Source organism: Cervus elaphus, chromosome 6 (assembly GCF_910594005.1).
Source record: "Cervus elaphus chromosome 6, mCerEla1.1, whole genome shotgun sequence".
NCBI lineage: Eukaryota > Metazoa > Chordata > Mammalia > Artiodactyla > Cervidae > Cervus > Cervus elaphus.
Genome location: NC_057820.1, coordinates 48,874,641 through 48,900,181, shown reverse-complemented (window position 1 = coordinate 48,900,181; position 25,541 = coordinate 48,874,641). Strand labels below are relative to the sequence as shown.

The following is a 25,541-nucleotide window of genomic DNA, read 5'->3' as shown; positions in this document are numbered from 1 at the left end:
CTGGGCTTCCCCACTTCCCATACTATGCACCTGGGATCACACATCCACAGCATCCAGGGTGACCCCCCCTCCTAAACCTGTACCTGGTGTCACAAGTCGACAGACTCCAGGATGACCCTACCGTTAAGATCCTGTACCTAGGGTCACAAGTCCACTGTTTCCAGGGTGAGCCCCCCTCCCAGACTCTGCACTTGGGGTCACTTGTCGAGAGTCTCCAGGGTGACCCCACCTCCCAGAAACTGTACCTAGGGTGAAACATCCACAGTCACTCAGGTTGGCCCCAACTCCCAGAACCTGCACCTGGGGTCCCACTTCCATAGTCTCAGGGTTACCACACGCCCAGACATTTAACATGGTGTCCCATGATCTTGGATGCCAGGGTTACCCCCTCCAAGACCCTGTAATGGGGTCACATGTTCACAGTCTCCAGAGTGTCGTCACTTCCCAGACCCTCCACCTGGAGTCATACAAACACAGGTTCCAAGGTGACTCCCTCGCAGGCCCTGCACCTGGAGTCACATATTCACAATCTCACCTTGGGAGACCCCATTCAGACCCTGGATCTAGGGTCACGTATCCAGTCTCCAAGATGATTTGCCTCCCAAATGGTGCATCTGAGGTCACATGACCACAATCTCCAAAGTGAACGCATCCCCTAACCCTGCACCTAAGTCACACGGCAAATAGTTTCCAGAGTGACCTCAACCCAGACCCTGAAACAAGGGTCACATGTACACAGTCTTGGAGGGTGACCCCCTCCGTGAACTTGTACCAGGTTTCATACGTCCACCATCGCCACAGTGACTACCATCAGATCCTGTACCTGTGGTCATAGATCCACAGTCTGCAGGGTGAAACCCTTTTCCTACCCTGAACTTTGGGTCACACGACCACAGTCTCCAGGGTGACCCCACCCAAACCTGCACCTGGGGTCACATGTCCACACTTTCCATGGTGACATACCTGAGACCCTGTACCTACTGTCATATATCCACAATCTCCTGGGTTACCGCACTTCCCATACCATACACCTGTGATCACATGTCCAAAGTCTCGAGGGTGGCCCCCTGTATAACCTGTACCTGGTGTCACAAGTCCACAGCCTCCAGGTGACCCCACCCTCAAGATCCTGTATCTGGGGTCACAAGTCCACTTTTTCGATGGTGAGTCTACCTCCCAGACCCTCCATTTGGGGTCACATGTCCAGAGTCTTCAGGGTGACCCCACCTCCCAGAAACCATACCTCGGGTGAAATGTCCACCATTTTCAGGATGGCACCAACTCCCAGAACCTGTACCTGGGGCCACACTTCCATACTCTCAGGGTATCCCCACCTCCCAGACATATAACCTTGTGTCCCATGACCCTGGCCACGAGGGTTACCCCTTTCAAGACCCTGTAATAGGGGTCACATGTCCACAGCCTCCTGTTTGTCAAAACTTTGTAGACCTCACCTGGAGTCACACAAACACAGGTTCCATGGTGACTCCCTCGCAGACCCTGCACCTGGAATCACATATTCACAGGCTCCAGGGTGACCCCTCGGAAATCCTGTACCTGAGATCACATATCTACAGTCTCCAGGGTGAATCCCATCCCCACACACTGTCTGAGCAGAATCATCCTGTCTCCCATGAGACCCCAATGTCACGAACTTATCCCTTGTGCTAGAAGTCTACATTCTCCAGGGTGACATTATCTCCCACACCCTTCACCTTGGGTAACATATTCACAGTCTCCAAGGTGACCTTACCTCCCAGACCTTTTACCTGGGGTCACATGTGCAAATTATCCAGGATTCCCGCCACTCCAACACCCTGCACCTGGGTCAAAAGCCCACAGTATCAAGGGTGACCCCCTATCTGACCATGTTCCTGGGGTACATGGCCAGAATCTCCAGGATGATCTTGAAAGGTATTGCTGAACCACACAAAGACACTGGAATTCTTGGCCTCCAGAGGAGAAGAATTCAATTCGGGGCCAGAGACAAGGCTTGATTGCTTAGAGCTTCTGTGTAATATAAAGGAGATAGAGAAAGCTTCTGACATAGGCATCAGAAGGGGGCAGAAAGAGTAGCCCCTTGCAAGTGTTAGCAATGGAATTATATGGCTCAGATGGTAAAGCATCTGTCTGCAATGCTGGAGACCCAGGTTAGATCCCTGGGTCAGGAAGATCTCCTGGAGAAGGAAATGGCCACCCACTCCAGTACATTTGCCTGGAAAATCCCATGGACAGAGGAGCCTGGTAGGCTACAGTCCATGGGGCCACAAAAAGTTGGAAACGACTGAGCAACTTTACTTTACTTTTAATTAGTTACTCAGATCAGTTCAGTTCCGTTCAGTCGCTCAGTCATGTCTGACTCTTTGGGACCTCATGAATCGCAGCATGCCAAGCCTCCCTGTCAGTCACCAACTCCCGGAGTTTACTCAAACTCATGTACATTGAGTCTATAATGCCCTCCAGCCATCTCATCCTCTGTCATCCCCTTTTCCTCCTGTCCCCAAGCCCTCCCAGCATCAGGGTCTTTTCCAATGAGTCAGCTCTTCGCACCAGGTGGCCAAATTATTGGAGTTTCAGCTTCAGAATCAGTCGTTCCAATGAACACCCAGGACTGATCTCCTTTAGGATGGACTGGTTGGATCTCCTTGCAGTGCAAGGGACTCTCAAGAGTCTTCTCCAACACCACAGTTCAAAAGCATAAACTCTTCAGTGCTCAACTTTCTTCACAGTCCAATTCTCACATCCATACATGACCACTGGAAAAACCATAGCCTTGACCAGATGGACTTTGTTGGCAAAGTAGTGTCTCTGCTTTTTAATATGCTATCTAGGTTGGTCATAACTTTCTTTCCAAGGAGTAATTTTCTTTTAATCTCATGGCTGCAATCACCATCTGCAGTGATTTTGGAGCCCAAAAAGATAAAGTCTGACACTGCTTCCACTGTTTCTCCATCTATTTCCCATGGAGTGATGGGACCTGATGCCATGATCTTAGTTTTCTGAATGTTGAGCTGCAAGCCAACTTTTTCACTCTCCTCTTTCACTTTCATCAAGAGGCTTTTTAGTTCCTCTTCACTTTCTGCCATAAGGGTGGTGTCATCTGCATGTCTGAGGTTATTGATATTTCTCCTGGCAATCTTAATTCCAGCCTGTGCTTCTTCCAGCCCAGCATTTCTCATGATGTACTCTGCATATAAATTAAATAAGCAGGGTGACAACGTACAGTCTTGACGTACTCCTTTTCCTATTTGGAACCAGTCTGTTGTTCCATGTCCAGTTCTAACTGTTGCTTCCTGAACTGCATACAGGTTTCTCAAGAGGCAGGTCAGGTGGTCTGGTAGTCCCATCTCCTTCAGAATTTTCCACAGTTAATTGTGAGATCCACACAGTCAAAGGCTTTGGCGAAGTCAATAAAGCAGAAATAGATGTTTTTTTCTGGAACTCTCTTGCTTTTTCAATGATCCAGCAGATATTGGCAATTTGATCTCTGGTTCCTCTGCCTTTTCTAAAGCCAGCTTGAACATCTGGAAGTTCACGGTTCATGTATTGCTGAAGCCTGGCTTGGAGAATTTTGAGCATTACTTTACTAGCGTGTGAGATAAGCATAATTGTGTGGTATTTTGAGCATTCTTTGGGATTACCTTTCTTTCTCATTGGAATGAAAACTGACCTTTTCCAGTCCTGTAGCCACTGCTGAGTTTTCCAAATTTGCTGGCATTATGAGTGCAGCACTTTCACAGCATCATCTTTCAGTATTTGAAATACTTCAACTGGAATTCCATCACCTCCACTAGCTTTGTTCTTAGCGATGCTTTCTAATTCCCACTTGACTTCACACTCCAGGATGTCTGGCTCTAGGTGAGTGATCACACCCTTGTGATTATCTGGGTCATGAAGATCTTTTTGTACAGTTCTTCTGTGTATTCTTGCCACCTCTTCTTAATAGCTTCTGCTTCTGCTAGGTCCATAGCATTTCTATCCTTTATCAAACACATTTCTGCATGAAATGTTCCCTTTGTATCTCTAATTTTCTTGAAGAGATCTCTAGTCTTTCCCATTCTGTTCTTTTCCTCTATTTCTTTGCACTGATCTCTGAGGATGGCTTTCTTATCTCTCCTTGCTATTCTTTGGAACTCTGCATTCAAATAGGAATATGTTTCCTTTTCTCCTTTGCTTTTTGCTTCTCTTCTTTTCACAGCTATTTGTAAGGCCTCCTCAGACAACCATTTTGACTTCTTGCATTTCTATTTCATGGGGATAGTCTTGATCCCTGTCTCCTGTACAATGCCACAAACCTCCATCCATAGTTCATCAGGCAGTCTGTCTATCGGATTGAGTCCCTTAAATCTATTTCTCACTTCCACTGCATATTCATAAGGGATTTGATTGAGGTCATACTTGAATGGTCTAGTGGTTTTCCCCACTTTCTTCAATTTAAGTCAGAATTTGGCAATAAGGAGTTCATGATCTGAGCCACAGTCTGTTCCCAGTCTTGTTTTTCCTGACTCTATAGAGCTTTTCCATCTTTGGTTGCAAAGAATATAATCAATTTGATTTTAGTGTTGACCATCTGGTGGTATCCATGTGTAGACTCTTCTCTTGTGTTTTTGGAAGAGGGTATTTGCTATGACCAGTGTGTTCTCTTGGCAAAACTCTAATAGGCTTTGTCCTGCTTCATTCTGTACTCCAAGGCCAAATTTGCCTTTGAGTTACTCCAGGTGTTTCTTGACTTCCTACTTTTGCATCCCAGTCCCCTATAATGAAAAGGACGTCTTTTTTGGATGTTAGTTCTAAAAGGTCTTGTAGGTCTGCATAGAACTGTTCAACTTCAGCTTCTGCAGCATTACTGGTTGGGGTATAGGCTTGGATTACCGTGATATTGAATGGTTTGCCTTGGAAACGAACAGAGATCATTCTGTCATTTTTGAGATTGCATCCAAGTACTGCATTTCAGACTCTTTTGTTGACCATGATGGCTATCCATTTCTTCTAAGCAATTCCGGCCCACAGTAGTAGATATAATGGTCATCTGAGTTAAATGCACCCATTCTAGTCCATTTTAGTTCACTGGTTCCTAGAATGTCAACATTCACTCTTGTCACCTCCTGTTTGACCACTTCCAATTTGCCTTGATTCATGGACCTAACATTCCAGATTCCTATGCAATATTGCTCTTTACAGCATCGGACCTTGCTTCTATCACCAGTCACATCCACAACTGAGTATTGTATTTGCTTTGGCTCTATCCCTTCATTCTTTCTGGAGTTATTTCTCCACTGAACTCCAGCAGCATATTGGGCACCTACTGACCTGGGGAGTTCCTCTTTCAGTATCCTATCATTTTGCCTTTTCATACTGTTCATGGGGTTGTCGAGGCAAGAATATTGAAGTGTTTTACCATTCCCTTCTCCAGTGGACCACATTCTGTCAGACCTGTCCACCATGACCCTTCCGTCTTGGGTGGCCCCACACAGCATGGCTTAGTTTCATTGAGTTAGACAAGACTGTGGTCCATATGATCAGATTGGCTAGTTTCCTGTGATTATGGTTTCAGTGTGTCTGCCCTTTGATGCTCTTTTGCAACACGTCCAAGGTAATTAGTTATTACAGTGAATCAAAAGAATGTCTGGAGGTTGTAAAGACCTTGCTAGACCTACTCCCATAATTTACACCTTAAGATAACAGGATTAGCCCAAAGGTTTTGTTTTGTTTTTTTTTTTTTTTTCCAGAGACTGTCCTCAAACAGGATACATTATTGCTATATAATCCTAAGGAATGTAGAGGGACAAAAAAAGTTTGTCCTTTCTTCCTCCTTGAGAATTCCAGACCCCTCTCTCCTTGGGGACCCCTGGATTTCTTATCAATCTGCCGAGGAATTGACTTTCTCATTCCCCCCTTTTGTTTAAGGAGGATTATGTTGCCAAGGGAAAGGGGCGTTGTTTTCATTTCATAAATACTTCCTGCTGTCTAGGGGCGTGGTCCCTAAATTGTTAAGGCAACATATTCTCCTAACCCTAATAATGAGGGTCTCTGATACAGGGGCCCCAAGTAATAGTTGGAGGAGGCTGTGGCACTCATAAGAGCTTGGACAACCATTTGTAACTTAAAAGCTTTTAGGCGGTTAGAAAACCCCATTATACAGTTACAGATGTAAGGCAAAATAGTCATTAAACCAAGTTAAAATCAAAATGAAAAGTCACATTATGCCCATAGTTACATCAGTCCATCTTAGTGTTCTTTAGATGTCATCAGTTTAAGAAGAGGCATCACATGTGATTGTTGTTGAAGGTATTTGCAGACTTGGAGAAAGTCCTTTCCTTGAAGTGGAGATGTCCACCATGGGAAGCCTTCCACTGATGAAGAGGGGAGCTCTCCACAGACACAGAAGTTAGACTGACTGTGAAATGCTGCATAGGAGTGAGCCCAAGCATTGTCTTGAGGTTCAAACAGCAGACTCAGGATTTTTGGAGTCAGCATAAGTAGACTTACATAGATTATCACACCCATCTGAAAAGTACAAGGCCAGAGCATAGAAAGTAAAGACATAAAATGAAGTCACTTAGTTCTGGTCAGGGTTCCACTTCTTAACTCTAGTGTGATGTACCCACAAATCAATTCCTGGCACTTTGACAGCTGTGGGAGAAGAAAGAATAACCTGGTAAGGGCCTTCCGAGAGGGGCTCAAGGGATGGGCCCCCAGACCCCAATGTTTTTATGAGGACCTCGGTTCCTGGCTCAAATAGAGACTTGCTTGACTCAAGCTGGGTCAGGAGTCAACTCCCAGAGTTCTGTTAATGCCTGTTGAAAAGCTGAGAGCTGAGTTACATAATTAGTAAAGTCCAAGGCTTCAGGGTCTATAACAATGTCTATGCATAAGAAAGGCTTTCCACAAATACATTCAAAAGGAAACAGTCCCTCCTCATTAAAGCTATGAGTAGGACTTTAAACCAATTGTCCTGTGTCTCGAGTTAATTTATGCTGATGTCTTTTGATAATGTCATTAGCTTTTTCAAACTTCCCTGAGGATTGGGGTTTATAGGAACAGTGTAAGTGACATTTTATTCCTAGAGCTTTAGACACCCCCTGAGTTACAACACCTTCAAAGGCAGAACCATTGTCACTCTGAAAGCTCCGTGGCAATCCAACATGGGGATAATTTCATGGATTAAAATCTTTATAACCTCCTTATCTTTGTAACCTCTCGACGCAAGATGAGGCCCGAATCCCCTGCATTGCGTGCAGAGCAATTCCGTGTTCTACATCAAACACGAAAGGACCTTTGACTTACTTGATGGGACTCCAGAGAGTCCCCAAGAACACTGTCACAAGTCTAGAGGGACCCTGAGGTCACCGCAGCAACAAGAAAGAGCTCCGTGTACCTCAAATCAACTTGAGATGAGAACTGCTTCCCTGGCTTTGACACAAGAGGAATGCCAACTTTCCACAAGCCCCTCAAGAGGAGGCTTCTCTCACATATAGGTATGTGAGAGGGACCCTGAGTCTGCTGCCTCAGGTGGAATGGACACTGACATGCCCTAACTCGAAATAAGGCCGGATTTCCCTGCAGTGACTTAAATGTAGGCTCGTCTTTCATTTCCCAAAATGAAAGGATGTTCACCATTGCAACAAAAAGAATAAAATACTTAGGAGTATATCTACCTAAAGAAACAAAAGACCTATACATAGAAAACTATAAAACACTGATGAAAGAAATCAAAGAGGACACAAACAGATGGAGAAACATACCGTGTTCCTGGATTGGAAGAATCAATATTGTCAAAATGGCTATTCTACCCAAAGCAATCTATAGATTCAATGCAATCCCTATCAAGCTACCAACGGTATTTGTCACAGAACTAGACCAAAGAATTTCACAATTTGTATGGAAATACAAAAAACCTCGAATAGCCAAAGTAATCCTGAGAGAGAAGAATGGAACAGGGGGAATCAACCTGCCTGACTTCAGACTCTACTACAAAGCCACAGTCATCAAGACAGTATGGTACTGGCACAAAGACAGAAATATAGATCAATGGAACAGAATAGAAAGCCCAGAGATAAATCCACGAACCTATGGACACCTTATCTTTGACAAAGGAGGCAAGGATATACAATGGAAAAAAGACAACCTCTTTAACAAGTGGTGCTGGGAAAACTGGTCAACCACTTGTAAAAGAATGAAACTAGAACACTTTCTAACACCATACGCAAAAATAAACTCAAAATGGATTAAAGATCTAAATGTAAGACCAGAAACTATAAAACTCCTAGAGGAGAACATAGGCAAAACACTCTCCGACATAAATCACAGCAAGATCCTCTATGACCCACCTCCCAGAATATTGGAAATAAAAGCAAAACTAAACAAATGGGACCTAATGAAACTTAAAAGCTTTTGCACTACAAAGGAAACTATAAGTAAGGTGAAAAGACAGCCCTCAGATTGGGAGAAAATAATAGCAAATGAAGAAACAGACAAAGGATTAATCTCAAAAATATACAAGCAACTCCTGCAGCTCTATTCCAGAAAAATAAATGACCCAATCAAAAAATGGGCCAAAGAACTAAACAGACATTTCTCCAAAGAAGACATACAGATGGCTAACAAACACATGAAAAGATGCTCAACATCACTCATTATTAGAGAAATGCAAATCAAAACCACAATGAGGTACCATTATACACCAGTCAGGATGGCTGCTATCCAAAAGTCTACAAGCAATGAATGCTGGAGAGGGTGTGGAGAAAAGGGAACCCTCTTACACTGTTGGTGGGAATGCAAACTAGTACAGCCACTATGGAAAACAGTGTGGAGATTTCTTAAAAAACTGGAAATAGAACTGCCATATGACCCAGCAATCCCACTTCTGGGCATACACACTGAGGAAACCAGATCTGAAAGAGACACGTGCACCCCAATGTTCATCACAGCACTGTTTATAATAGCCAGGACATGGAAGCAACCTAGATGCCCATCAGCAGATGAATGGATAAGGAAGCTGTGGTACATATACACCATGGAATATTACTCAGCCGTTAAAAAGAATTCATTTGAACCAGTCCTAATGAGATGGATGAAACTGGAGCCCCTTATACAGAGTGAAGTAAGCCAGAAAGATAAAGAACATTACAGCATACTATCACATATATATGGAATTTAGAAAGATGGTAACGATAACCCTATATGCAAAACAGAAAAAGAGACACAGAAATACAGAACAGACTTTTGAACTCTGTGGGAGAAGGTGAGGGTGGGATGTTTTGAAAGAACAGCATGTATATTATCTATGACGAAACAGATCACCAGCCCAGGAGGGATGCATGAGACAAGTGCTCCGGCCTGGTGCACAGGGAAGACCCAGAGGAATCGGGTGGAGAGGGAGGTGGGAGGGGGGATCGGGATGGGGAATACGTGTAAATCTATGGCTGATTCATATCAATGTATGACAAAACCCACTGAAATGTTGTGAAGTAATTAGCCTCCAACTAATAAAAAATTAAAAAAAAAAAAATGAAAGGATGTCTGAAAACCCTGTGAAGACCATAGAGAAAGCCCTAGTTCCCCGCCTCATCACGACAGGAGGCCTCACATCCTTTTGAAACCTCAAGAGGCACGCGGAGATCAATTCTTCAAAAGGAGACGATGCCTGACTCCTCTTGAAAATTGACATTAATCCCAATATCCCTGTGGCACCAGGAAAGGGACCCTGGGTCTCCCGCCTCTCTTTGAGAGTGGTCCCTATTGCCCTGCCAAGCCTCGAAGAGAATCCCGAGGTGTCCCTTGCAACTAGACAGGAGTCCTGACGTCGCTGAAGAAACACGAGTTTTGAAGGGCCATCCCCGTCGTAACTCAAAAATATACCCTAGGTTCCCACCGCAACTCTAGAAACACCATGAGACTTCCCCCTCTCCGCCAGATGATGCCCGATTCCACTGCATTTTGTGCAGAGCAATTTCGGGTTCCACATAAAACATGAAAGGAGCCTTGACTTCCTTGATGGAACACCATAGAGTCCCCAAGAACACTGTCACAAGTCTAGAGAGACCCTGAGGTCACTGTAGCAACATGAAAGAGCTCCGTGTACCCCAAATCAACTCGAGATGAGGCCTGATTCTCTTGCATTGGCTCCTGAGCAATCCCACGTTCCCCATCAAGCACAAGTGGCTTCACTTCCTATAGGCAACTCAAGAGATTCCCCGAGAACACCGTCCCAAGTCTAGAGGAACACCAAGTTCAGCACTGCAACTGGAGAAAAGCTCCGTGTAGCCAAAATCATCTCGAGATCAGAGTGGATTCCCTGGCATTGACTCAAGGGGAATGCCAATGTTCCACAAGCATCTCAAGAGTAGTCTTCTCTCAGCTATAGGTATGTGAGAGGGACCCTGAGTTTGCTGTCTCAAGTGGAATGGACACCTAGATGCCCTGACGTGAAAGAAGGCCGGATTTCCCTGCAGTGACTTGAATGCAGGCTCGTCTTTCATCTCCCAAGATGAAAGGATGCCTGAATCCCCTGTGGAGACCCTAGAGAAAGCCCTAGTTCCCCGCCTCATCTCGCCAGGAGGCCTCACATCCCTTTGACAACTCAAGAGGAGCACGGTGTTCAAGACATCAAAAGGAGACGACGACTGACTCACCTTGAAAATTGATAGGAATCCCTATATCCCTGTGGCAACTGGGAAGGGACGCTGGGTCTCCCATCTCACCTCGAGAGGTGTCCCTATTGCCCTGCCAAGCCTCGAGGAGAATCCCAAGGTATCGCTGGCAACTAGACAGAAGTCCTGAAGTCGCTGAACCAACACGAGTTTTGAGGGCCATCCCCGCCGTAACATGAGAACATACCCCAGATTCCCGCTGCAACTCAAGAAAAACCATGAGACTTCCCCATGGCCGCGAGATGAAGCCCGATTGCAATGCTGCATGCAGAGCAAGTCCATGTTCTTCATCAAACATGAAAGGAGCCTTAACTTCCTTGATGGACCTCCAGAAAGTTCCCAAGAACACTGTCACAAGTCTAGTGGGACCCTGAGGTCCCCACAGCAACACGAAAGAGCTCCGTGTACCCTAAATCAACTCAAGATGAGGCCCGATTCCACTGCATTGCATGCAGACCACATCTGTGTTTCCCATCAAACACGAAAGGAGCCTTGACTTCCTAGAAGAAATTCCACATAGTCCTCAAGAAGACTGTCACAAGTCTAGAGATGCAACACGAGATGCAACACGAAAGCACTCGGTGTACTCCAAATCAACTCGAGATGAGGTCCGATTCCCCTGCAATGTCTCCAGAGCCATTCCGCATTACCCATAATACACAACAAGGGGCTTACTTCCTTTAGGCAACTCCAGAGTTTCCCTGAGAATACCGTCTCAAGTCTAAAGGAGCACCAAGTTCAACATGCCGTGTTTTTTCATGGTAGATATTTTGCTTTTCTTGGCTAAGATGTTGCCAAGTGAAAGGCATTTTTATAGAAATAACAGCAAGCCACAAAGAGAAAATCTTGAACACAGAAATGAAGACAGAAAGGAAACTTCTAGGAGAGAGTAGACCAGGCAGTAGCTTCAATAGCAGTTCTCTTCTCCCTGACAGCCTTTTATCTCTTCCCTCTTAGGAAAAGGGCTGTATTCACCAGGGATTTGGTCACATTCTCCTTTCCACATGAGGAGTACAAAGGAGGTCTGGCACTCTATTCTTATCATGACTCATTATTTTTTTTGCAGGAAGAAGATTCCTCACACCCAGTGGAACCACCCTTCTGTCAGATAGAGAAGGCTCTCTGCCTCCAGGGTTCTGCCAAACCGTCCACAAGAGCAGTCAGTCAGTCATTTCCTCCCAAGCATGGCTTTCAATAAACTAACAAAACAAAACAAAAACAGAAAAACACAAAAAGCAACAAACTGATGCTGTTGTCTCCTAGATTATATCAGTATTACCATGGGAGTGCTGCAGGTATGGAAGTCACAAGCTGGAAGAAATTATTTGAGGAGCTTTAATATCTATGGTTTTTCCAGTGGTCATGTATGGATGTGAGAATTGGACTGTGAAGAAAGCTGAGTGCCGAAAAATTGATGCTTTTGAACTGTGGTGTTGGAGAAGACTCTTGAGAGTCCCTTGGACTGCAAGGACAGCCAACCAGTCCATCATAAAGGAGATCAGGGCTGGGTGTTCATTGGAAGGACTGATGCTGAAGCTGAAACTCCAATACTTTGGCCACCTGATGCGAAGAGTTGACTCATTGGAAAAGACCCTGATGCTGGGAGGGATTGGGGGCAGGAGGAGAAGGGGACAACAGAGGATGAGATGGATGGATGGCATCACCAACTCAATGGACATGAGTTTGAGTAAACTCCGGGAATTGGTGATGGACAGGGAGGCCTGGCATGCTGTGATTCATGGGGTTGCAAAGAGTTGGACACGACTGAGCGACTGAACTGAACTGAACTGAACATCTAGGACACACTTGTTCTGTGCTCTGGTCTCCACCCAGTGAACCTTGGATATTGGGGTTGGTTGATTGTAGTAATGTCTGAATTTTTTCCCACCACCTGTATCCATTTCTTTCATAATGCCCCCGTGCACTGACTTTTGGCACAGTCACTTGTCTTGATTTGGCCAAGGGAGCAGCCTGAAAAGTGCCTCTATATTGGGGCTGGTCCTCTTGCTGGTCTTGCAACCACTGCTGCTGCCACCAAATGATCAAGCACAAGCTTGCTTCCTGGAGGAGATACCACATGATCAGAGATAAGCCATCCCACTCGAGCCATCATAGACTAGCCAGTTGCCAGTCAACTCTACAGCTGATCATAGATGTATGAGTGCCCAGCTGATATTAGCAGAGTCTGGTCCCAAGCTGCAAGAACCACTCAGGCACAAGAGGCCTACACTGCAACTTCTCAAATTGTAAGCCAAAGTAATGTCTTTTTTTTTTCCTTTTTTCTTTTTGTTGTTGTTGTAGGCCACCTGGTTTTGAACTGTTTTGTTATGTAGCAAAAGTTAACTGACACAGATATTTCCCTAAGTGTTCTCCTAGAGCCCAGTGCCACTGGTGGGATCACATGGCTGGGATTTTAGGGACATTTTCTACTGCACCAAGTGTAATGTGGGTGAACTGAGCTAGCAGGTGGGCTGTTACCAGTCATGCTCTGTGCTGTTCGGGAGCACAGGCTTTGGAGTCAAACTGGCATTGATTCAAATCATGGCATTATGTCAGTGTGGAAGTAACAGCTATAAAATCTCAATGGTGTAAAAACATCAAAATCTCAGTGGCTTCACACCAGAAAGGTGTATTTCTCTCCTATGTCACTGCTTATCTATATATTTATATATTTGGTGCCCTATACATATGCGATGGTATTTCCCTGGTGGCTCAGATGGCAAAGAATCTGCCTGCAATGCAGGAGATCAGGTTTGATCCCGGGGTCAGGAAGATCCCCTGGAGAAGGAAGTGGCAACCCACTCCAGTATTCATGCCTAGAGAACTCCATGGACAGAGGAGCCTGGTGGGCTACAGTCCATGGGATTGCAAAGAGTTGGACATGGTTGAACAACTAACACTCTTCACTCACATCTGTGATGATCTGCAGAGCTGGCTGGCTGCCAGGTCTAAGAGGGCTCAGTTGGGATGGTATCTTGTCCTCCAGCTGGCTAACTTGTGCATGATCCCACTCATGTATATTCATGTAGAGATTCAGGGGCCAAGGCTCCTTCCACCTAGTGTGTTCTCTGGGTCCTCCACTGGATCTTCTGCAACCAACCAGGAGACGAGAAAAGAAAAAGAACATGGAGAATCTGGTGGGTTTAAGGGCCTGTAAATGCCAGAAGTTAACTCATTCCATTGCTAGAACTAGTTACATGGTTCCACCTAGATGTAAAGGGACTGGGAACATGATCCAGTAGAGTGCCAAGGAAAGAGAGAAGGTACATATTGGTGAGATACAGAAATCTGTCTCATTTAGCAATTCATTAACTAGGTAATTAGGCAAGTTACTTGATTTCTTTTATAGTTAAATAGTCCTGTGTGGATTGTACAATCATGTAGAAGTGACCTCATGCCAATCTGTCTTTTCATTCTGGTCTGTGTCCATTCATACTAGGAATTGAGGCTGTTTAATGCCATATTGTTGTGCTGTTTTTGAGAATCAGGCCCTATCTGGCATACCAAGGAAGAAGGATATGAATGGTTTTCCCTGGGTGCAGGAAATGAGTGGGTACATTTTTTGCAAGGAAATTTTTTAAATTATAAAACCATCTGTGAGTTGGTATTTTTTTTATTATTGTCATATGCCAGTAAATAATAATAAAATATTCCTTCCTAAAAGAAAAACTGTTATCTAACTGTGGAAAATTCTGAAAGAGATGGGAATACCAGGCCACCTGAACTGCCTCTTGAGAAATCTGTATGCAGATCAGGAAGCAACGGTTAGAACTGGACATGGAACAACAGACTGGTTCCAAATAGGAAAAGGAGTACATCAAGGCTGTATATTGTCACCCTGCTTATTTAACTTATATACAGAGTACGTCATGAGAAACGCTGGGCTGGAGGAAGCACAAGCTGGAATCAAGATTGCCGGGAGAAATATCAATAACCTCAGATATGCAGATGACGCCACCCTTATGACAGAAAGTGAAGGGGAACTAAAGAGCCTCTTGATGAAAGTAAAAGAGTAGAGTGAAAAAGTTGGCTTAAAGCTCAACATTCAGAAAGCTAAGATCATGGCTTCTGGTCCCATTACTTCATGGCAAATAGATGGGGAAATAGTGGAAACAGTGGCAGACTTAATTTTTTGGGGTTCCAAAATCACTGCAGATGGTTACTGTAGCCATGAAATTAAAAGACACTTACTCCTTGGGAGGAAAGTTATGACCGACCTAGACAGCATATTAAAAAATAGAGACGACACTTTGCCAACAAAGGTCCATCTAGTCAAAGCTATGGTTTTCCCAGTAGTCATGAATGGATGTGAGAGTTGGACTATAAAGAAAGCTGAGCACGGAGGAATTGATGCTTTTGAACTGTGGTGTTGGAGAAGACTCTTGAGAGTCCCTTGGACTGCAAGGAGATCCAAACAGTCCATCCTAAAGGAGATCAGTCCTGACTATTCATTGGAAGGACTGATGTTGAAGCTGAAACTCCAATACTTTGGCCACCTAATGTGAAGAACTGATTCATTTGAAAAGACCTTGATGCTAGGAAAGATTGAAGGCAGGAGGAGAGGGGGATGACAGAGGATAAACTGGTTGGATGACATCATCAACTCAATGGAGATGAGTTTGAGGAAACTCTGGGAGTTGGTGATGGACAGCCTCGTGTGCTGCAGTCCATGGGGTCGCAAAGAGTTGGACATGACTGAGCGACTGAACTGAACTGAAGACCTAAACAGTTACTGCAATACTATTGAGATTTAGTTGTATTATGTAGCTAGAATGGGCCCTTAACACACAAGGGCCCAACTGCACACTTGAGGAGTACATTACAGAGGTATTTGGATTTCAGTTTCATTTGAGCATGTTTTCAAATAATCACCCTGGTCACTCTGTTTCAGTGTTTTATTTATTTATTTACTTAAATTGAGTAACTCACTTTAATTGGGGAATAACTACTTTACAATATTGTGATGGTTTTTGCCATGCATCAACATGAATCAGCCACAGGTATTCATGTTTCCCCCTCCCCCATCCTGAACGCCCTTCCCACCTTCCTCCCCACCCTCTCTCTCTGGTTGTCCCAGAGCAGGCTTTGGATTCCCTGCTTCATGCATTGAATTTGCGCTGGTCATCTATTTTACATATGGTAATGTACATGTATCACTGCTATTCTTTCAAATCATCAGTGGGAGAAGGCAGGGTGGGATGTTTCATGTTCTAAACTTTTGAACACAAATAGAAAGCATGTGGTCACATAGAATGTTAGAACTAAAGGAACTCAGCTTCCGTTCCATCATCTTCACAAGCATTGTTTATTTTTGCTTTACAGCTTAAATGCAAGAATATCTAGTACCACAGGTATTGGAGACACAAAGTGATCCCAAAGGGAGCTTTTGTTGTTTTTCAGTTGCTAAGTCATGTCCAACTCTTTGTGGCCCCATGGACAGCAGCATGTCAGGCTTCCTGTCTTTCACTATCTCCAGGAGTTTGCTCAAACTCATGCCCATTGAGTCGATGATGCCATCCAACAGTCTCATCCTCCGTCACCCTCTTCTCCTCCTGCCCTCAGTCTTTCCCAGCATCAGGGTCTTTTCCAGTGAGTTGGCTCTGCACATCAGGTGCCTGAAGTTTTGGAGCTTCAGCTTCAACATCAGTCCTTCCAGTGAGTATTCAGGGTTGATTTCTTTTCGGATTGACTGGGTTGGTCTCCTTGCAGTTCAAGGGACTGTCAATTCTTTTCCATTTATGCTAAACTATTATGAACTTATTGGAAGCTCACCAAATTCACTTCCATATAGAATATAGTATCTACTTAAAGGGTAAAGTGTTTTAGTCAGCATGGGCTGCTGTAAAACATACCACATGCTGGCTGGCTTAAACAACAGACATTTGTTTCTCACAGTTCTGGAGGCTGGTAAGTCCAGGGTGAAGATGCTGGCCAGTTTGGTTCTTGGTAAGGGCTCTCTTCTTGGATTGCAAATGGCTGTCTTGTTGCTGTATCCTCACATGGTAGAGAAAGGAAACTCTGCTGTCTACTCCTCTTCTTATAAGGGCACTAGTCCCACCATGGGGGCTCCACCTTTATGAAATCATCTAAATTTAATCACATCCCCAAAGCCCTACCTCCTGATGCTATACCTTAGGGTTAGGGCTTTGAGAAATAAATTTGAGGTGGGACACAAACATTCCGTCCAAGACAATCAGTAATGAAATTGTACCACTTTGAAGATAATTTGAGGGAGAAATCAGAAAATGATATGCTCTGTGTTCAAATTTTGCTAGCTTAGCCACTGGCTGCTCCACAGAGATTTGGTCTTTGATATCTGCTCCTTGCTAGCACTCAGCCCTCCACTATTTCCTGGATCCTCCCACATGCATTAGGATCTTCATTAGAAGCAGGATGACTGGATAGGTCTGCAGAATTCCAGGTCTCAGATCTAGACATTGTGGCCTAGACCACATGGTTCACTGGCTGGTGTGGCAAAGCCATGTTGAATCCAAGGGTGTAAGCATAGAAGCAGATCATCATCTCCTGAATCCTTATCCTTTCTCTCACCTGTAGTTTGCTGCCCTAGTCTTTTTGCTTGTTTGTTTTTGTTTTTAAGTTAACGAAATACCAGCTGCCTATCAGATAGCTCTGTTCAATTTTCCTCTTATCCAAATGATTAAATCCAAATCTGTACAGATCTGTTCTTCCCATTCAAGACTCTTTTTCCAAGTGTTCCACATTCTTCCTTTAGTTGTTGTTGTCACCATTATTCTCCCAGCTTCTGTAATCTTGGACATGTTCTCTTTTACTCTTTCAACAAAATTTCAAGATCTGTAATCAAGTTCTTTCCTCTTCCATTTACCCTGGTTTCAATCCAGATCAACTTGCATCTAAGATTGTGCCTCACTAACCCTGCCACTAACCCTGTTTTCTACTGCCAAATGAACCTTTCCAAATACCATTTCCATCATGTCACTGTTCCCCCAAGAGTTTGCAATAGTTTCCTGTTGCTAATGTATCGAAATTATCTCCCCTGAGGCCTGAGGATGCTGGAGCAAATGATAGATGAAAGTTTTTTTCAACTAAACATTCCAGTTTTCAATTAAAGATGTTTTTCCATAAGCCTAAATCTTTCTTTTATACATAAGAAGGATGTGTTAACTGATGTAGGGGCTTAGTAAATATTTCTTGAATAGAGAAAAGAACTTTATGGTTAGTATGTGAAACTGTAACTCCCCTAAATAGGGTACTTTGTCCATATTCATTTATGGATACTGTTTTATTTATCTATAGCTGCATTAATAAGCTACTGAAAACCTTGGTGGCTTAAAACAATGATTTTATTACCTTTCATAATTCTGTGGGATGCCTGGGGTCATCGGGGCAATTCTTCTGCTGATCACTCTTGAGTTCTGTCATGCAGTTGTAGTTAAATGGAGGCTTGGCTGAGATGCCAGGATAGCTGCTCCTCTTTCCCACTTTAAGTGGCCTCCTCTGTCTCTCCGTGTGGCCTCTCTACGTTTTCTGTCAATGTGATCTTTCCAGAAGGAAAGCCAGACTTCTTATGTGAAGACTCAAGGTTTTCAAAACTAAAAAGTGGAAGCTGCCAGGTCTATAAAGCTTAGGCTCTAGCTGGTATAGTGTCAGTTCTGCCATATTCTGTTATTTAAATCAAGTCCCAGGAAAGCCCAGCTTCAATGACGGAGGGGTCTACACATGGTGTAAATTCAAAGAGATGTGGTTCATTGGGAGCCATCTTTGGAGACCGGGGTACCATCCTCTGGCTCTTACTGATTCATGGCCTTTCTACATGAAAAATGTGCTTACCTCTGCAAATCTCATCCTAAATATGGTATCAGTTTAAATTCCAGGATATTGTCAGCAAAATCAGGTGCCGGTATGGATGTGACTGCTCGAAGGCATCTTCTCATATGCACTTTCTCAGGTGCAGAGACCAGTGAAGAAGAGCAGATTATCCACCCACCCCCAACCCATCTCTTTCATGTAATGGTGAAAGAGACAGAAAAACTTCAGCGACTCCCATGTTCAAAAAGAGGAGAAAAGGGAGACATGAGCATTTCCTGATTTATAGCAATTCTAAAATCCAACCTGGTGCATATCCCAATTTCTCTAACTCAAGGCAGAGGATAGTCCTTGATTAAGGTACAGTTTTGCTTTTTAGGAATGGTTTCCCTCTGCTCTTGGTTTTATCCTCTGGGTTCTGGCTCTGAGTCATTCTTCCATTTTCATTAAAATGGCCTATGTTTGTAGCTGTATAACTCTAAACCTGTTTCCTATCTCTTTGGAAGTTAAGGGCCCAAAGTGAAGGCAAACTGGGGTGGCTAGTCTATGAACATGCCCCAATGAATCACACCTCCTGTTCATATTCTTCTGTGGTTCCCCTACTCGTTGAATCTGGGCTGGCCCAGTGATCTGTTTTAACCAATGGACAATGGCAGTTTTCTGATTTTGTACTTTGGGGATGCCTGAGCCACCACCATGTAAGAGGTCTGGTTTCCCTGCTGCAAAGAGCACATGTAGAGTCTACATAGAGAGGAAGAAACTTGAGACTATGGAGAGGGAGGGAGACCATGTCAACCCAGTATCCTGGTTGAGCCTCCAGATGAACCCATGCTAAGCTGTTACCTGACTGCAAGCACACGAGAGAATCCAAGTGAAACCACCAGAAGAACTTCCCACTGAGCCTAGTCAACCTTTGGAACTGTGAAAGGTAAAGTCATTTTAAGCCATTAAATTGGGGTGGTTTGTTATGCAGCAGTAGAAAACCACACATAATCCATTCACTGAAAGTTACTGAACTGTCCATCTGTGCCTGATGCTGCATTAGGTGACGTGAATGTAAGACTAAATAAAGCATTGATTCTGAGCTCTACCTCATTTTTGTTAATGAAAGATTTTTGTAGAAGGAAATGTTTCAATTTTTTTTTAATTTTAAGGGTGAAAGATTTCTGTTTAAAATATACTGGCAGTGAATTCTTTTATAAAAAGAAATAATCACTCTGAGATTTTTCAAATTTTTAATTTTTCACATTAAAGTTTTTTTTTTTTTTTAAACTAAGAAAGACAATATTTATTATCTGTTGTGCACTCTTAGAATGGTCCCTACGCCCATTGAAGTGCATGAGCTGTGGCATCCAGCCCACAGTCCCACTGCCTCCCAGGAGAGCCTGCATGGCTCACAGCGTGCCGCCCCCACGAAGGACGCAGACAGAGCTGTGCGCTGGGCTGCCTGCTCCTGCGGCCCAGGACAAGCAGCGCTCATTTGATAGCAGGGTGGGCAGAAGGGGTTCCCCAAACTCTTGCTGACCCCTCATCTCCCCTTTCCTCTGCCTCTGGGCGAATCTTCAGTGTCAGGTGACGCTTGGAAGTCCTACGCTAACAGTCAGGGAAGGGTACCTCTGTGTAGACAGGAGACTTCTGTGGTGGGCACGGATGTGGCCGTGGAAACCCTGGGGGGGGGGGTGGGGGGGGGTCGGTCATCTCGCCTACTCCCTTCAGGTTGGGCTCTGTAAACGCTGCCTGTCACCAGAAGAAACAGAAGATTCTGGTTGTAGCGTCTGCAGGAACAGACTCCCCGGCTTCCCAGTATTTATCACCGATGCTGATTTCTTGCCTGAATCATTGCTGCTGCAGTTTTTGCCCATCTCTCAGTAGGCTTAAGAAATTGGGATCTTTCTGCCTGGCGAATCTCGAAGGACTGAAAATGCCCGGAGCCAAAGAATGAGCTCTGAGCATCTCAGCAGAGGAAAACGGCGGCCCTTCCAGCGTCCATGGAGCCGCCCTTTCCTGTTCTGCTGGGAGGCGCGTTGCTGCCCTCTGGTGGCCGGCAGGCAAGGCGTGTTCCGGGGGTTAGGGGGTCCACCTTGTCCCTGGAATAGCAGCTTTGATTTCTCAGGTTAATCAGTGTCTTTTCACTGTCCCTGGAACAAAACAAGCTTGTCCTTGATCTGGAGCCTTGGCCCTTGCTTCTACTTGTCCTCAGAACGCTCTTCTTCCAGTTCAGCAGCCCTTTTCTCATTCTCCAGCCTTTGGGCCAATGTCACTTCCCCAGGGAAGCCCTCCTGGGCTACTTTGTCTGAAACATCTGAAACAGCACCTAACCCCACCCTCCGTCCTTCTCTCTCCCGTTACCTTGCTTGGTTCAAGAGCTTACCTGCTAATTGAAAACATCTGGTTAAATTCTGGGTTTACTGCCTCCCTCCCTCTCCAGAACGTCGGACCCAGGAGAGCAAGGTCTTTGTTACACGCGTCCCTGGACCTCAAGCCATCACACATAGTAGATACACAAAAGGACTTGTTGAAGGAATGGCAAGTGTGTCTCCACAAGAGCGCCTGGGACTGAAGCCGAGCTTCTGGTCCTGAGGAGCTACGGGATGTGGGCAGGGCACGTGCCAACCTCGTGTGGCAGACAACCAGCTGAGGCAGCAGCCTGAGCACCAGCAAGGAGACATGCGCGGTCCCGGGGGTCTTCCTGCCTTCCCTCTGCCCTGCGCTCTGGGGGGGACAGACAGACGGTGTCCCAGGCCTGAACAGCTGCTGCCAGGGGGTGAGGGGGACCGCCTCCCCGGCCCTGGTTGCAGGGACCCTGGTCCACAGCTGTGCGGCGGCTCTAAGGGGGTGGGGTGCGGTGGGCGCGCTGAGGAAGGCGCCCGTTGCCTCCGGACGCAGCCGCCTGCGTGCAGGGATGCGCCTTCCAGAGCAGGAGGTGTCCGGGGAGGGCGCAGGGCAGGAAAGCCGGGGCCAGCGACTGGCCGTGACTCCTCTGGGACGTCCCCGTTCCGCCCTGACTACTGCACTTAGCCCGAGGCGGGGCTGGTCTGGAGCCCGCGCGGAGGCGAGGGCTGCTGCCGGCCTAGGAGCCTGGCTGCCGTCTGAGCGCGGGCGGCCGGCGGGGCTGAGCTCTGTCCGTGGGCGCGCAGAGCCGGGGTCCGGACGGTCAGCAGCATCTGCTCTTGGGCTGGTCTTCCGGTGAGAGCTTGATGGAGTCTGTGAGGTAACTCTCTAAGATGCTTCGATACCTTGACAGAGCCCGACTGGCCAGCATCTCGAAGGCTTGTACCACGTTGATGTCATTCTTGGCACTGACTTCAAAATAGGGAATATCCTTCTCTTTACACCAGCCTTGGGCTACCTCTTGCGGAACCTGCCGGTCTGCCAGATCGATCTTGTTCCCGAGCACCACCATGGGGTAGGACTGGTGCATTGGAATGGTTTTGGCCAGAACATCACCCCTCCAGGTTTCCAGGGCTTCAAAGGACTCCAGGTCAGTGACATCAAAAGCCAGGACACAGCCATCAGAGCCTTTGTAGAATGTAGACACCATGGAGCGGAATCGCTCCTGGCCGCCTGTGTCCCAGATCTGTAGCTTCAAGGTTGTGTCATCCAGTATGATAATCTTGGAGAGGATGCTGGCCCCCAGTGTGGTCTGATAGTCTTCGTAAAACGTCTTATGCACATATCGGTGGAGGAGGGAGGTCTTTCCAACACCCAGGGCTCCAATGATGATGAGCTTGAGGTCCACCTTCTTCCGAGGATTCATGGAGGGGCTTCAGAATCTCTGGTGTTGCTGGAACAGACAAGAGCCAGGAAAAGCTTCCAGAGCCTTTTCAGCCTCCGACGGCAGGTGGGGGGTTTTCTCTGAGTCTGGGGGGCTCCTCTTAGAACAGCAGTCTCAGCTAGATCAGAGGAAAAAGGCTTTGGGAGCAAACTTGTTGAGGCCAAGTCACTTCCTTCTGAGTTTTCCTCCTCTCTCTTTATGCACAAACTTGGGAAAGTTGCAAAAGAGGCTGGGCCGGTGTGACCTCAGCCGTGTGGGTGGAGTGGGTGGGGAGGATGGAAAGCTGGGCTCCCAGCAGACTCCACATTAAAGCTTTTAAATAGTGAAGCATACCAGAGTTTTTAATAACAGAATTTGATTCAGCAAATATTATCTGATCCTTTGCTACATGTTTCCTCAGTACATTTTAAAAATCTGTGTGAAATTCAAGTGCTGTTTTCCACCTGATATCTACTAGCTTGCATGGGACTTGTTAAGTTACTTGGGGGATCCTAGTTTTGTCTATTAGCATGTATTCTTGTTATTATCGTGCATCCCATGGTTGTTTCCTTATTGCTTCAGCAAGAATTACATTCAGTTGTTCAGTTTCTAAATGACCTAATTAGCAGCAGTTTTTCCATTTTTTTTCTTTAGAATTCTCTTAGTCTACAGTTGGACTCCCTCTCTATTACTCTCTTTTCCTCCCTGAGTTTTACTCAACATTCTGCTAATGAGTTCACATTCCACTCTTGTCCCTCCATGGATTGTTGCCCATGCGTTTGGAGACTTCCTTGCCTTAATTATTGGGGGAAAAATCTCTTCTTGGTCTTTCCTTGCTAGACATTGCTGGCTCTGAGTTTCTAGCTCTTACCTCTGATGTGTCTTTGTTTTTCACATAAAGAGAGATCATAAAGCAGAGAGAAGCCCTGAAGACCATATAATTTTATGGATGATCAAACTTTGGCCAGAGAGCCAAGTGACTTATTCAAAGAACTACAGTTAGTGGCAGAATCAGGGCCAGAATCCATATCTCCAAACTAAGAAGTTCTGGTTTCACTATAGTAATGAATTCACTCTCAGACCACATCAAACTAATGCAGGTAGGCTAACTGATACTTGATCAACCCGTTCTATTTACAATTAATTAATAAATTTTCATTATATCTCAATTAGATTCTCAGTCTTGGACTACAACAGGGGGAAAATAAGAGAAAAAAGAGAAGTAGAGTGAGTTCATAAGCTGTGAGGTGTACAGCAGCAGTTCATAATATTTATTATTGCTTAGGGTTTTGATGAATGCTCTTGAGCTTCTCATTACTTTATTCAAGAAATATTTACTGAGTATCTACTCTGTGCATATCTGTGTGTATGTGTGAACACATACACACATAAACACAATTTCCTTAGATCTTCTTTTAGGGAGCCACTGTGTGAATGGTGTCAATATCCTCATAAATATCTTATAATACATACAAGTTTCATACCCATAGCAATATACCAAAAATTAGTTGCTTTTTGGGGGAAATGCACACTGTGATTCCTTATAGATAGTTTACCTTCATAATTATTCCCATGTATCCAATTCTTAGAATCATCTAATTCTTGTATTTCATAGTGGAGGAACTCAGACTCAAACATCTTCAAAGGCCATGTAGTTATGGTAATTGAGTGAAGTAGGTGGAGACCTGGAGACAGAGGCAGTGTTGAGACTACAAGTCCTGCTTGAAGGGGCAGCTGCCACTCCATGTCAGGTGATTTTTGTCATGTGGGAAATCAAGGGCTAGTACTTCTAGAACTTCTGTATTTCTAAGAGAGGTTGGAAATATTTCTTTATATGAAATCTCCTGATTTTTATAATGTTGGTGACTAATCAAAAACATTTAAAACCTCTGCATTGGCCAAATGAAGCATGTGTACCTAATTAAAATCCTGGACATATAGTTTGCCCTAGCACCCTTTGCGTGCCTTCTCCATTTGCAGAGACAAATTGCAAGACCCAAGCTTCCAAGCCACAGGACTCTCTCGTTTCTAAGAATTCTGGAAGTGAGAGCTCAAGGGAAATAGTCCTAACTCACTGACCTCTGGAGTGGTCAAACAACCCACCCACTGATTTGCTTGGTCAGTTCCCACTTAATGCCACTGAGAGAATAAAAATCCCTTTCTAGAGAAAATGCAGGGAAAAGTGTTGTTCCTTTTGCAGAGATCAAAATAAGGGCTATCTTGCTTTTATTCAAACTATAGTAATTATTCTAGAAATTAAAATGTAGTATTGGTATGCATGCTACCCAATGGGTGTGTTTGATGTTTGGCCCTACATGGGTCATGCGAACACAAATCTATACATGGCATCTTGAATCCTATTTCTCCAAACTCAATAATTAGTGTCTGATATTAGCTACAACTTCTCAGTTCAAGGTCCTCACTAGTCTCCTAAACTTCAAATCTAATTGCCTGTCTTATTTCATTTTCTCATTTGTCAAATATTTATAGACTGCCTCCTAGGTGTCAGATATGTTTTAAACACTAAAGATATATGACAGTTAATCACATAGACATGGTCTATTCACCCACAAAGCTTACTCTCTGTGAAGCCTAGGGAGACAATAGTCATGTAAACAAATGAATAAATAACACAGTTTCAAGCAGTGATAATTGTTATGAAGAAAGTAAAATGGGGAAATGGGATAGGAGTGATTGAGGAAAGGCTGTACTGCACAGTCATTTGGATTGAGACCTGAATGGTGAGAAGGTGACAGCAATGCAAAGATATGGGGGAAGAGGGTTGCAATCAAGGGAAACATCTGGTGCAAAAGCCTGTCACAGGACTGGACTTGAAGCATTTAAGGATCAGAAAGTCAACCTGTGGCTGGAAAGTCTAAGCTGACTTCTTTCCAGTATTTGCCCGTTTGTAATCCTGGTTTCGACAAAACTTGCCTAGTTCTATTTATCAGCTACCTTTGCTGGTTCTCTCCAAGGTCCTGATGAGGGATTGTGTCCTTCTTTGGAGAGTTTATCCACTACTAAAACCTTATTTATTACCTCAGTGTTGTCTTCACCTGAGTATATGTACTAACTTATGAATTCAGGTAAATTTTCTATGCATGGAAATGGCAAGAAGACTTGCCATATTTACAGATTTCTTCTCTCTGGAACCCAGAAACCATATGAAATAGTTGAGAAAGATAATGTCCTGAACTAAAGCAGTGGCTGGGATAGAATCATCAGTACCTGGTAGCCCACTAGACATGTCTGTGTGGATGTGGATCTATGTAATGCGAGTGAGGGGGCACACTAAGGGAGAATGACTCCAAAGTGTCAGACTTTAGTCAATGGTAGATGACAAGTGCTAC

At 44.8% G+C, this 25,541-nt stretch overlaps 1 protein-coding gene across 1 annotated transcript; it reads right to left on the bottom strand.

Moving 5' to 3' along the window:
- Positions 1 to 21,500: 21,500 nt before the first annotated feature.
- Positions 21,501 to 22,472, bottom strand: LOC122696201 (ras-related protein Rab-7b-like). Its single transcript, XM_043905876.1, has one exon. It carries the CDS (start codon positions 22,192 to 22,194, stop codon positions 21,592 to 21,594), a length of 603 nt encoding a protein of 200 aa, XP_043761811.1. The 5' UTR covers positions 22,195 to 22,472; the 3' UTR covers positions 21,501 to 21,591.
- Between the last annotated feature and the right edge of the window lie 3,069 nt (positions 22,473 to 25,541).